General features: G+C 33.3%; 1 protein-coding gene across 1 annotated transcript; it reads left to right on the top strand.

Moving 5' to 3' along the window:
- The first annotated feature begins 868 nt into the window (after positions 1-868).
- Positions 869-1447, top strand: LOC140444287 (EPM2A-interacting protein 1-like). Its single transcript, XM_072536037.1, has one exon. It carries the CDS (start codon positions 869-871, stop codon positions 1445-1447), a length of 579 nt encoding a protein of 192 aa, XP_072392138.1.
- Positions 1448-15412: the final 13965 nt, after the last annotated feature.

Genomic DNA, 15412 nt, shown 5'->3' on the forward strand with positions numbered 1-15412 from the left:
AAATCTCTTGACATGGTCCTTAGATCATTCATGGTTTTATTACACTGTCTGTTTTCTTATAAAATGCCAAATAATATGCAACATACAACGAGCAGTCGTACAGCACTGATTGAAAACAAAACATGCAGATACTTGTTGCCCATACACTATCGTTCTTCCCCGTGCAATGATAATTCACGCGCTAAATATCAAGACGATCCTGATTTTGAAAGGCTTGGTTGCACATTCCACATTTTTTGCCATACACGCATACTTTAAACCATGGATGCACAGACAGCAACCCGCGGGCCGCATGCGGCCCGGCGCGGCGGCCGAATACTGGTGACCCGCCGACAGCAAAAATAATAGTCTTGTACATTCGAAAACTATTGAATTCTATTCCAGAATAAAACCAAAAAAAATATGTTCGAAAAGTAATTTGAATCTCGCGCGCGCTATTTGAATCTAGTGCCCAAAAATGCTAAGTCAAGTAACATCGCTTGCTGCCTTTATATAAAGTTTAAAATAGTAGAGAAATCAAGAATGTTCTAGCGCGGTGCGAGCAAGCGAGATAGCAGTAGTCCCGAATTCCCGATTGCTAGCGTAGGAATACGAAGCTTCCACAGTCGTATGCACACACGATTTATAGCTTTAATGTTGGCCAAATATTAAAATAAAACAAAGAAGTTACTATTTTTATCAGAATTTCTCTAATTGTAATAATTACGTCATTATTTCAGATATAAAATCTGTATAAAAATCTTAAAATTTCTTAGGAATAATATTCAATCAATTATTTTTAATAATTTAAAAAAGGATGGGTAATTTAAGTAGGTCCTGTAATTGTTTTCAGGTGCTGTGTTAATCCTAGCCAGGATTAGAACGCAACATGGAGAAGCCAGGACCTAGTAAAAAACGTAAGGTTAAAGATGAAAATCGGCAGTTTCAAGAAATTTGGACTAAGAAATACTTTTTTGTATGGTCGCATAACAAAGTCGTTTGTTTAATTTGCAAGAATTCTGTTGCGATTGCAAAGGAATATAATGTAAAAAGGCACTATGAAACTCAGCATCCTTCTTTTAACAAGTTTACAGGCGAATTAAGAAAGCAAAAAATGTTGTCTTTAAAACGGGAGCTTATTGGTCAGCAAGCTAAGTTTACAAAACCCATTCAAGATTCAGAAACAGCTACAGAAGTTAGTTATGAAATTTCTCGAATGATAGCAAAGCGAAGTCGCCCCTTTAATGATGGCGATTTTGTAAAAGAATGCATAGAAATTGCCGCTAAGAAAATGTGTCCAGAAGCATCAAAAAAGTTTGAGAAAATTCAACTGAATCGTATGACTATCCAAAGACGAATAATATCTTTGTCAGGTAATATTGCGGAACAATTAATTGAAAAAACTATGATCATTGAATTTTTTTCATTAGCACTGGACGAATCCACTGATATTAGTTCCACAGCTTAACCTTTCATATTCATACGAGGTGTTACTCAAGATTTTGAAGTCTTAGAAGAGTTATTAGGAATGTGTTCATTGAAAGGTCAAACCAAAGGAGTTGATATACTCAATGTTCTTTTGGATAAGTGTTCAAAAACTGATTTGGACTTATCAAAATTATCGGGAGTTGCGACTTATGGTGCTCTTTCGATGATTGGTGTCAATTCCGGGCTAGTTACTTTGCTGAAAAAGCATCTACAAGAAAAAAACAAACGCTGAAGATCTTATGCAGTTTCACTACATTATACACCAAGACGCCCTCTGTTCTAAAAAAATTGAATTTCAAAATGTCATGAAAGTGGTAGTTTCGATTGTAAATTTCATAAAATCACGAGGACTCAACCACAGACAATTCAAACAATTCCTTGATGACATCAAAAGCGAATACGGAGATTTACTGTATTATACAGAAGTAAGGTGGCTAAGTCGTGGATTGACACTGGAACGATTTCTAAATTTAATAGAAGAAATTGGAATATTTCTGGCAGAAAAGCAAAGGGATGTCCCGGACTTAAAAAATCCTGATTGGTTGTGTGATTTGGCTTTTTTAGTTGACATTACAAATCATTTGAATGTCTTGAACACACGGCTTCAAAGCAAAAATCAACTGATATCCCAGCTCTGCGCTCATGTATCATCCTTTCAATGCAAGCTGACACTTTTCAGATCACAGTTGAATTCTGGAAATTACAATCATTTTCCAAATTATAAGAAAATGGCTGAAAAATTCAACAAAACTGTGATTAATTTCAGTTATGTAGAAAAGCTAGATATTTTGATTCAATCTTCTCAAGAAAGATTTTCGGAGTTTAAAAAAGTGAAACCTCTGTTGGACATATTTAGCAATCCTTCCACGATTTCAGTTGAAAATGCGCCAGAGTCAATGCAGTTAGAAATTATCGACATTCAAAACGACCAAGATTTACGCAACAAATTCAACGAAGGAGACTTGCTGAACTTTTACCGCTGCATTGATAAAAATATGTACGAAGAGTTGCGCATAAACGCTCTGAAATGTGCCAGCTTCTTTGGTTCTACCTATATATGTGAACAAACTTTTTCAATACTAAATAATAATAAAACAAAAAATCGAAACCGCCTTGCAAATGAAAGTTTGTTAGCAGTTTTACGTGTTGCTACAAGTAAATTTGAGCCAAATATAAAAAAGATTGTAAGCACTATGCAGTGCCACGCTTCAAATTAATAAATTATTTTTCAATTTTAATAAATTATTATCAATTCTTTATTGTCTTTAATTACCTATACTTCTGGCGGCCGGCCCGCCATCAGTTCATGATTTGCCCGAGTGGCCCCTAGTCTTAATAAGTCTGTGCATCCCTGCTTTAAACTGTACCACGTAATGTGCACATTTAAACCTTCGCGTTTCCTTCTTAGTAAGTTGGCACCTTAAGATGCGATAAAAGCAAAGTCTGCCGAACGGTTGAGATGAGAAAGCTTTTAACGCTATCATTCATATCACGCTTCAGATGTCCTTCATTGATTTAATGCCATCTACGTATATTGTTATTGACGTATATTGACGTATTGATTATTGACGTATTGACGTATCCTTTGTAGTAGGAACGATTTCTGCCCTAATCAGAAAAGGACCTGCGTAATCTACCCCTATAACACTGAAGGGAAACGAAGGAGTAACTCGATCTGAAGGAAAATTGCCATTAGGGATAGATATGTCTAGGTTTTGCACGAAAATACAGTAAACAATCGCGCACAACCTTCTTAGACCTATTTCTGCCTCACAAGGTCAGAATTTTTCTCTAACGCTTGAGAGAAGATGTGGTCCAGCATGAAAAGTTCTCTAAAGCTCGGATTGGAATATTAATCTAGTTAGAGGGTGCTTGGCTGGCAGCAGTATAGGATGCTTCTTATTGCAACTGAAGTTTGGCTTTCTTAACGTACCGCCTACTCTAATACGTCATTTTTATCATGAAAGGGGTTTAAGCTTAAGATTCTACTCTTATTAGAAATGGTTATACCCTTCATGAGACAAGACAATTTCCTTGAAAATGTATCGCTCTAACTAAGCAATACAATAAATGTTGTAACTCTTTCATGCTAAGGATCGAACAGTTGTGTCGGAATCTCAAACAATAAATCAACCACAAATCGCTTGAGTGTGATGAAATTGGAAAATTTCTCTATTGGTTATTGGCAGCAAGGAACATTAACCACAGAGTTTGTTAATTGCTTTATTCCGGACAGAACTTGTGGTAGTTGAAAAGAAGAGATGTGCTAAGTATTTCAAGATTCATGCAGAAATGACAGCTCATGCCACCATAGGTCACAATTAGAGATTGCCTGGACTGATTATGCAGATAAAACTTGACATCATAGACGAACGACGAACCAAACAATTAATATGGTATGGAGATGTACAAATAATACCTACTTATAGAATCTCAAAGAAAGTATTTTAATGGAATTCAAAAAGAAGGAGAAAACGAGGAACATCACCGAAAAGTTGGAAAGCAAGCGTTAACAAAGATATAATAGTAAGTAAGTGGTCTATAAAACGACATGTGGAAAAGTATTGATTTAAGTTCTTTTGTGGAATTATTTTATCGTTCGCAATGGTTATTGCCTTTTTTGTAGTTTACCGCATTTGTTATTTGTCTAGTTTATCATACTCTTCTTGAGATAATAGCTTTCCATTCATTTTATTTATATATATATATATATATATATATATATATATATTTTGTGTTCATTTAATATAGTTTTTCTATAGTATATTATTCTAGCAATCTTAAAATCTAGCAAGTAGCTTTAGTCAGAAAATGATCCGAATCCATTTTGGCTCCCCTATTGATTCTTTTCTTTCTTATAAACTTCATGTGAATATTTTCCACCAAAAAGTGATCAATATTGTTGATCTTACGTACTCCATTCTCTTATCTATTTCTTCTCTTTCTAACTGAGTACTTTTCAACACCATTTTCCAACTCTTGCCGTTATCGCTTAATATGCTTTCCAACTTCTACGGTTTACATAGATTCTTTCCTTATTTTCGCATTGTAATCCATACTCCTTATTTTTATATCGTGTTTTGGAAGATATTCATATTGTTCCATTAGTTGCCCGTACAATAGGTCATTTGTTTCATCTTTTTTCTCGAATAGGGCAGGCACGCGGTACGCTAAATATAGGGAGACCGGGGCTAGTTGTCTAAAGGGTTTAGTTGACTAACTAGCTTCTAGTTCCTCTAATGTGTAACAGATGTCGTCCATAGGCACGATATCTGAACTGCCTTGCGCTTGCGCCTCCGTTTTACAATATTTCTGTTATGGTCGCTTGTATTTTGTGTCAGTTAAAACAAGAAATTTAGAATCATCCTTGGTAAGTAATTACTTTTGTTCTTAACATTTTCGTATTATTATCTATAAAATCATTCGTCACAAATTTCACTGAATACTTTTAAGAAGTAATACATATTCACAATAATTTGACGTGATTTACTCGTATATACGTTAACACATGTCTTTCATACGGCCTTTGGAATGACAGGGTAACGCATGGGGCTTGTCGACTAAGCCGTGCGGAAACAAACCCCATCATGTACTCAAATTTCAGAAATTGTGAACTATGTTGGCATTTTGTAATGTAGTAATAAATTTATAGTGATATCAAGGCATTTGTTAACTACTAGCAACTGTTCTGTTGCATATGTTTCTCCAAATATAAATCTATCTGAAGAGTTAATGGACTTAATTTTTGTTACAGCAGAACTACGAGAACCTATAAGAGGAAAAGTGATAAGGGCAAAACAGCTTCCGATATCATTTAACAGGCAATTTCAACAGTTTTGAATGACGGCAGAAGTGTTAATAGTGTCGCAAAAGATTTCTCAATACCACAAAAAACAATTCAGCGCTATGCAGTTAAAGCCAGATCACATAGAGAGAATTTAAAGCTAGAACATGTAGATTATTCCAATGGATTCAATGGTTTCAAGAGACATTTCTAGCTAATTACCTGAAACAAGCTTCCTATATCTATTACGGTTTAACTTCCAAGTAGCCTCGCCTTCGAGTATACCAGTGCAAACCTTCTAAAAGTTTTAGATAGCTAGACAAACAATAAAATGGCAGATCCAGATTGGTATACACCTTATATCAAGAGGAATAAAACATTATTCTTGAGGATACCACAAGCTACCAAAGCTCTTTGTCAAGAGCCTCTTCATTTAACAAATCGAATGTAATATTTTTCAACAATTTGGTATATAAGCTTCTGAATTTGAAAGCATCATATATTTGGAACACTGACGAGACGGTTATCAGAACTGTTCAGAAGCCGGATAGAATAGTAGCTTCAAGCAAATAGGCCGTCCAATCCTTGAAACCCTCACTGTTGAAGTTTCAGTAAGTTGTAATACTGATCCTCCGTTCTTCATATTCCCGAGGGTAAACTACAGGGAACACTTTTTTATAGATGTACCTGTCGGAAGACTAGGAAATGCAAATCCTCCAGGATAGATAAAAGAACATTTTGTGAAATTTGTCAAGCCTTTTGTGTTCTACACAAGTTGTTCTTAGGAGCGCCCTATACTTTTGCTCTTCGACAACCATGAATCTCACCTTTGTATCGATGTGTTAGATATTTGTAAAGAAAATGGAGTAACAGTTTGATCTTTTCCTCCGCACTGCTTGCATTAATTGCAGCCACTGGATGGGAGTGATTACGGACTTCTAAAAAAATACTGCATTGTAAAATTTAGTTTCTACGTCAACGAATATAGTGGCTGAGTTCAGTAAAACAGGGATATGTCCCCTGATTGAGGGTATCTTCTCAGAGAGTGACTACTTATCATATGTGACAGGCTTATACCAGAAAATGAAGAAGGAATTACTACCGAAAACAACAGAAATATTTCAAGAGTGGAGCTCTTGCTAAAAGCTAAAATCATGAAGAATACACCGAAAATTCTAGAACATTTCCCAGATATCAACGACAATTTGTTTGCAAACACAGTCGTGCATCGTTAAAAATAGTACCTACAAGTTCGATATTGCTTTTATATGAAGAAATAAGGCTGTTTCGGCAGGAAACCCTTGCCTATGCGTTGATTGCTATGGAAAATAAAATCTAGTTCCACATGTAATATATATTTTATTGAACCTAAATCCAAGAAATACTAATTTTATATTAAATATAGTACTGTTCAAGAAACTCAAAACTAATATATATATATATATATATATATATATATATATATATATATATATATATATATATATATATATATATATATTGTTATGGATCAGTTTATCAATCAGAAATAGAATAAAGAGTTTTTTTATTAATTTAATATACCGCGGGCATATAAGTTAAAATACAACCCTGTACTTATTTGTAATAGTTAAAATAAGAGAAGACATTGTTCCGTGACGGTACCCGGACGAGTTTTTCCTTGAAAGACTGAATGAATAGTGAAAGGACAATGGAATCTCGTATAATTATAGATTTAAGAATAAACTTGTAATTGTATTTTGCGGTGGGCATTTTTCGAAAGTAAATAAGAATTAGATTCAGATATGAGATAACAAGAATTTGGAATTTTATTTCTGTTGAAAAAGGCAAAATTGTTAATGGTTTCTGAAAAGTAATTTGAGTGAAAGTAGTTTATTTGTTTTAAATATTATGTTGGAAATTTTCTAAATCGAAAATTAGTGGGAAAGATGAATGCTTATGATTGGTTAAAAAGGAATGATGGGGAATGAGAGAGTGGAGAAGGTTGTCTGGGGAGATTGAAAAGATTATTATGTTACCGGCAGACCAGAAGAGAAGACGTGTTTTTCGTGTACTCAATCTGAGTACCAGTGTTTTCGTTTGTTAGTGAAAAAGGTGGAAGCTGAGAGCAGATCAAAATCGAGAAGATTAATACCTCTTTTGAGTCTGCATAGTCCACGAGATATAATTGAGAAAGAAAGGAGAATTTGTGAATAAAGAGTACCGGTCAAAAGAGGCTTGGGCTTGTGTTTTCGGAGGAGTAGTTTGCTGGTATGCGGTTTGGATCGATGCTGAGAACGGGAAAGATTTGATGGTAGCCGGACATAATCAATCAAGGAAGAACTGTGGTTTGATCGAGAGGAGACATCATTGGTGTAAAAAAATAAAGGTCAGTCAAATAATTTGAATGAAAGAAAACCTCTAAGATATTCTAAAGATAAAATCAAATATAAACATACGAACTAAGATTCCAAGTTTCAAAGAGTTATTTTTTTTGTGAATAAATTATATTTTTATATGGTCATGTTTTTTTGTAGATATTATTATAAAACAGATCAATAGATAGTTTGTAATTAAAATTAAATTTAGAGTATAGGAGTTTGTTGGGAAAGATAATTGCCCACAAAAATTATTTATTAATAGTCATCGTATTGCTTATTGAAAATAAATAATAATTTGTGTGCATATTTATATTGTTTTAATGTTACTTCCGTTTCCTGTTCTATCCCGATTATGAGCAACTAGGAGATACTGACCCACTAGAAGAGATATATAAAGTAAACTGATTAAAGTAAAATTAAGAAGGCACCCTGAGAATATTAAATAGTAATTGATTTGTATGACTCTGCATAAATTAGTGAATTAATTAATTAAATAATTGGATTAATTAAATTAGTGTTAATTAATAATAAAACATCATAAAGCAGATCACAAAATATATATATATATATATATATATATATATATATATATATACATATATATATATATATATATATATATATATATATATATATATATATATATATATATATATGATTTCCATATGATATTCTAAAACTGAAATGCTACATATAAATAAAGAGCTTTCCAACAATCGTATAAATGCTTGAATCAATTCTGGTATTGCTTTAATTTATATGATAACCGAATGTTGCGCTGAATTAATAATTTCAATATGTTCCAAGAATTCTCTACCCGCTGCACTTTTCTAAATGCACGTATTATCCTGAAACGTTCTACGTTCGTCGCGGAATTTCGTCTATAGAGCAAGTTGGTAAATACCTAGTGTCTATTCTCGATCGAAATTCCCAAAGGTAAACAATCGCATGTAAAGTTAAACGGGATCGTATTAAGGCAGAGTGTATGTTCTAAAAGTTAGTTCCGGTTGAATAGACATACAAGAGCAATAAATCTTTATAAATAACTTTTCTCAAGCCCTTACTTAATAATTTAAAATTATATAACTGTGAGTTTTAATACGTTATGTATATTTAACCCTCTAATGCATACAACCGCCTTGAGGCGGACTTTGATCAAAGTCATATTAATATGAACGGGCGAAATTCTGGTTGCATAGCTACTTAAAACTATTTCGTGGATGGCTTGTTTTATATGATAGCGATGTCCGTAGTTTCATATCTGTCATAGAGCAGCCGAGGCGGTTAGTTATATCAAAGAATATAGACGCAATAGCTCCCCCCTAAATGGGGGAAGCTTTAAAAAGAAAGACGCCGTTAGGTGTAACTATTAACCAGACAATGAGTGCAAATAACTCTAAAAGTGATGCGGAGTCAGAAAATTATTTATTGGTCCCCGTACAAGACATGGATACCACTTTAAGTTCTGAGACAACAGCTGAAACCAGTCGTCAGGTCATTAGTGATAAAGAAAAGGATATTTATAAACAAAATAAAACACCTAAAGTTTTTAATCTAAGAAATGGAGATAAGTATAATTTGAGTAATATTTGTGTTTTTATCGAACGAAAAAATATTGAAAATGCCGGCCGTCTTCATCCCTTATTTGTGGGAGATATCTTACACAAAAAACTAAATGTTAACAATATTAACCAAATTAGATCTGTTGGAAAAAATAGAATAAAAGTTAATCTAAAAACATGTTCTGATGCCAATGCTTTAGTAAACAATCCTCTTTTATCAGAAAATGATCTTGTAGCGTTTATACCAAATCATTTATTAGAAATTAAGGGTTTGATAAAAGATATTGATACTCAATTCGATACGAAATATATTTTAGATAATATAAAATCTCCTTCAACAGTAGTTGATGTTAAACGTACACATCGTGGAATAGAAAAGGATGGTGATATACAGTATGTCCCCAAAAAAACCATTATTGTAACTTTTGAAGGGAACACTTTACCTAATTATATTTCAATAAATAGTGTATATTTTTCGGTGGAGCGGTTTTTTAGCAGAGTTACACAGTGCTTCAGATGTCTACGCTATGGTCACATTTCTAGGCAATGTAAAAATATTGAAGAGTTATGTATTAAGTGTAGTAATGTAAAAGCTGAAAATCATGTTTGTCACGATTCAGAAATTCGCTGTTTATATTGTAAAACAAATGACCACGTTTCTATTTCAAGAAAATGTCCTCATTATGAAAAACAACGTAAAATTAAGAATGTTATGGTTGAACAAAATATTTCCTTTATTGAGGCAAAAGAATATTGTGAAATGTCTTATTCTGGTATATCTGTAAACAATAGTTTTTCTATTTTATCCAACTCCAATTTTCCGCCTTTACCAGCGATTGAATCTAAGTCTGGAAATTCTAACTCCCTTTTACACTCAAATTTTAAGAATAATAGCAATTACGTTTTGCCCACCCATCCTACACGAAGTCCTACCGGCCATAGCAATAAAAAACGTCGAATTTCTAATGACACTCCTCCTCCACAACCGATGTTTCCGTTTCAGTTTGGCCCTAATCAACCACTGCCTCGAAATAATAATCCACCAAATTATCAAAATTTAAATAACAAAAACATTGTAAAGTCAATTGCAGATTTTATAGTTGAATTTTTAAAAGGTATTCATATCATTGAAGATATCAAAAATTTGAATAATGATTTAATTCAAACAGGAATAAATAAAGTGTTGGAGGACACATATAAAAAGTAACCTTCACTCCATTACCAAAGACATTAAATATTTGTCAGTGGAATGCACGTTCTGCTGTTTCGAATAAAAATAGTCTAATGCATTATCTTGTAAATAATAATATTGATGTAGCAATAATAAGTGAAACATGGTTTAAACCCAAAAAAGTATATAGTTTCGTAGGTTATAATGTAATTCGTAAAGATAGACAAGATGGTTTTTCAGGAATTTGCATTTTGGTCAAAAAGTCGATTTCACACCTAGAATTAAGCATAGTTTCCAATTTTAATGTCGATCTTCTTGTTTGTGGTATTAATATCAAATTCAACAATAAAACTTTAAGTATAATTTCCGTTTATAGGTCCCCGGATATTAAAACCAACACAACTGATTGGGTAAATATTTTTTCGCAGTTTTCAACTCCATGTATTATTGGTGGGGATTTTAACGCGCATCATGCTACTTGGGGATCCCATAAAAACGATTCTATTGGTAAACAACTCATTGAAGCAAGCAATAATTGTGATTTTGTAGTTATGAATACTGGCGAACCCACGTGTATTACCCGGCCAGGATGCAATGATTCTATGATAGATGTTACCTTTTGCTCCTCGGACGTAGCTAGTGATATAGATTGGGCAGTTTACTCTGACACACTTGGATCGAATCATTTTATGATAAAAATAACTCTTGCAATGCAGCAAATTCCGCAGGACATCACAATTCCGCGATATAGATGGAACCTAAAAGGAGCTAATTGGGAACAATATAAAGAGTTTGTGGAAGACTACTTTTATAACTTTACTGATGCAGGATATCCAACCACCAAAGAAAAATATGCATTCTTAATCAATTGTATAAATAATGCGGCACAAAGAACTTTCAAAGAATACAGACCGTTTAAGTGCAAAAATCGAACACCTTTACCTTGGTGGGATGCAGAATGTGACAACATAATTTCTGAAAGGAAACATGTACTGCAAGTATACAAAGAAAACCCCACAAAAGATAATTTTCTTGCATACCAAAAATGCATGGCACTTACTAAACGAACATTAAAAGAAAAAGCTAAAAAAAGTTGGATTGAATGGTGTTCCAATCTCAACAAAAATACTCCAACTAGCATGATATGGAAACAAGCAAAAAAAATGAATCGTAAAACAATAAACATTGGTAAGCCACATAATGATGATTTAATAGATGAGTTTTTTAATCATGTAGCTCCCCAGACTGTTCCTTTCACTGTAAATATCGAACATACGATCTTAGATAAAAAACATTTTTTGGCAAATAATTTTCACATTAATGAACTAAATTATGCTTTAAGAAATAAAAAAAGTACTGCCCCGGGTTTTGATCAAATAAAGTATCCGATGTTAGAGAACCTACCAATTATAGCAAAAAGTTTTCTTCTGCAAATTTTTGATGAGATGCTTGCAGGTGAGTGCATTGAAGATTTTAGGAAAATTATAATCACACCGATTCCTAAACAAGGTAAAGACCCTAACTTGGCCCATTCTTATAGACCAATTTCTCTGCTATCATGTGTGCCAAAAACTTTCGAACGTATGATAAAACATAGGCTGGAATGGTGGCTACATAAAAAAGACCTGCTTACGCCCTGTCAATTTGCATACAAAAGAGGAGTGGGTACGCTAGATGCACTTACAACCTTAGTAACAAATATTCAAAATAATTTCTCTAGAAATAACTTTCTTCCAACAATTTTTATTGATATTGAGAAAGCATATGACACCTTAAACTTAAATATTTTGAGTAAAAAAATGATTATTGATTTTAACATTCCTAAGGCAATAGTGTATGCTATTATCGGATTATATTCAGAAAGACATGTTTATGTCAGGGATTTTAACAACCATTTATTAGGCCAAAGATATGTTTTCACAGGAATTCCACAAGGAGCTGTCTTAAGTCCTTTTCTTTTCAATTTATACACAGCTGACCTACATAAATTAAAGTTGGAAAAATATCCTTTTAAGATCATCCAATATGCATATGACTTCTGCATTTACTGTGAAACAAAGAAGAGAGATGAAGCTTTTGGAGTTTGAATGGATACCTACAACGTTGTAGAAATATGGTTGGAAGAAAATCACCTTCAGCTGTCGGCCACAAAATCAGCAGTGACCATTTTCAGTAGACATAATATTCCCAATATCGAAACATTTATAGTAAAACAGCGAGAAATTCCTTTTAAAAAGGTAATTAAATATTTGGGCATTATACTGGATCACAAGCTCACATGGAAATTTCACATAGAATATATGTTAAATAGATGTGAAAAAGGCCTAAACTTTCTGAAAATAACAACTAAAACTTGGTGGGGAACAGATGTTCAGACTTCCTTACTTTTTTATAGAACTTACATTCGCTCTATCATAGATTATGGATGTTGGTTATATGGATCTGCCAGCAAGAACTTACTAAACAAATTAAACATATTTATAAACCAGTGTTTGCGTATCTGTATTGGTGCCATGAAGACAACTCCTATTGAACCCCTTTATGTTGAAGCACGTGAGCCTCCAATTTCTCTTAGGAGACATTTCTTGGCCGAAAAATTTTTACTGAAAATTAAACACCAGAACACTTTCCTTTATACCGAATTAACAAATTTAAACAAATATGATTTAACGAATAAATATTGGATTAAGAAAAATTCTCCAACCCTATGTGAAGCTCTTAGAGAAAACACAGTTTGTGCTGATGAAGCTATTAATTTAAAATCACACACAGATATAAATGATTTTGAAGCTCTTTTTTATAGCGTTAAATTTATTAAACCAAATTATGTTAACACTGGAAGAGCAAATAACAACATTATAACAAGCATCTTATCCAATTGGGATTACTACAGTACTATCTACACGGATGCCTCCAAATCAGAAGACGGTACAGGATGTGCCTTTTACATCCCCATGGAGAAGGTAGAAAAAATGTTTAAATTAAAAGCAAATATTTCCATATTTAGTGAGGAAGCAATTGCCATATATCAAGCCCTACTTTTTGTTTCTAACAGAGATTCCTCCGTTATTATTGTTTCAGATTCCATGTCAGTTCTCACAGCCATTAACCAACCTTTTGTTCCAACCACATACTCCAATCCCTACATAATATTAATTAAAAAATTAGTTAAACACTTTAAGGAAAATAAAAAAAATGTGATATTTATATGGGCCAAAGCACACAGTGGAATTAAACATAATGAACATGTGGACCAATTAGCCAAATTAAGTATTTATTCAGTGGATACCACAGAATTTCTACCCAGTATTTCTGATTTGGTTGCTTCACGCAAGGCAGTTTTAAAATATAAATGGAGTGACCTATGGTCTGAGTTTTGTTTTACCAACCCAAATAGATACACTTCTTTACACACAACTGTCCCTGTTGCACATTGGCACAGAACTTATAATGTCCCTAGGCGTTATATAACAACCATATCTAGGCTTAAATTTGGACATGCTTGTTTTCCTGCTCATCTTGCAAGGATTCATGTGATCGAGAGTAAAAACTGTGTGGAATGTGGAGTAGAAGGTGACCTAGATCATGTAATTTTTGGTTGTGCCAAATATAATTTGGAATCCACCTTATTATATAATAATATAGTTCGTATTACCGGTAAATCTCCGTTTAACGTTTTATCTGCCCTAGCGACTCAAAATAGATTAATTTACGATTGCATAATCGATTTTTTGACCAAATGTAATATTTTTCTTTAGTTAAAAAAAAAATTGGTTTTTACTTTTTACCTTTGTTTTCTCTCCTTTATATGTTTAATCCTATTTACCGTGGCCTAGTTCTCCTGTGTATGTTATATATTATAATGTCCTGATGGTCCCCTGGACGTGAAACGAGTGACCCATGTTAATTGTATATGTTTATGGATATATATGTGTATGTATTATTTATATTTTTTCTCTTCTTTTTGTTAAATGTTGTAAATTTATCTATTTTAGTCTATTCGATTGCAAATAACTCAAAAACTTTTTACTGTACCTAATGAGATTAAAAGATCATGTAACTGGCTGTGTGGCAAACTGCCGAAGCCATAAAAATAAATAAAAAAAAAAAAAATATGGTAACAATTAGTAGTATTGAGTGAAAAAATTATTTGGCGCGAATATACATTTTTAGTCATATAAGTACTTGTTTGTGGAACGCTAAGTGAAGCAGAAAAAATTATATGTGAGTAGCTAAAGAGTACTACCTCTATTACAAATTTTTTTATTTGATTTGAGTTGAATCAATTTCGATATTTTTGTTATGCCCCATTTTCCATACTCCGCCTGTAGGCGGACTTGTGCACTCTGGCGTAGTAAAAATTATTTTATGGCTTATTACTAAAGCGTTGTGAGATGTGGTACAGTATATTTTTCTTTTCAGATGTGGCACAACGGGGTTTCAGACTGTCTGAAATGACTGATGCAAAAATCTGTCAGATGTTGGATCATATACCTGCTGCTGACGCTAAAGCAACATATGTTGAGAGTGTGACTATGATTCTGATAGTAACGATAGTTTAGCTGATCCTGTTGCTGAGGATGTTGCTGATTTAAGCGCTGATGAAATGGAATCGGATAGTGCAGCTTCAACAGTTGCCCAAATAATTCAAGACAAATCCAATACAGATCAACTAGGGGTATCAGAGGTGTCGCAAGCACCAAGTGTATCTGAGGAAATTCCAGTGCAGGGAGCCCCACAATCTTTTCGGCGACAGAAACGTCCTCGAACGCCAAAATTAATTGAAGAAGATGGTGGTTCAGTAGTAGCAGTTTGTGGTGTAACAGGTGATGTTGTTGCCATGAAAAATGATTCAAGCGAATTTAAATCTATTGTTTGGGAAAGTAAACACCTTCAACTTCATGTAAATGAGGTAGTATTTCGAGGCCAAAAGCAGTTTCCAGAAAAAATTAAAAATTAGCCACTCAATACGAATATTTTCTTTATTTTCTTGACGACACAATAGTTCCTACGATATTCGAAAATTTTTAGGCATTCTTCTATATATGTCTGTTTATCGCTATCTGAA

This window comes from Diabrotica undecimpunctata, chromosome 6 (assembly GCF_040954645.1).
Source record: "Diabrotica undecimpunctata isolate CICGRU chromosome 6, icDiaUnde3, whole genome shotgun sequence".
Classification (NCBI taxonomy): Eukaryota; Metazoa; Arthropoda; class Insecta; order Coleoptera; family Chrysomelidae; genus Diabrotica; species Diabrotica undecimpunctata.

Coding starts and splice junctions, on each gene's coding strand:
- LOC140444287 (XM_072536037.1), top strand. CDS start 869: ATGGAGAAGCCAGGACCTAGTAAAAAACGTAAGGTTAAAGATGAAAAT.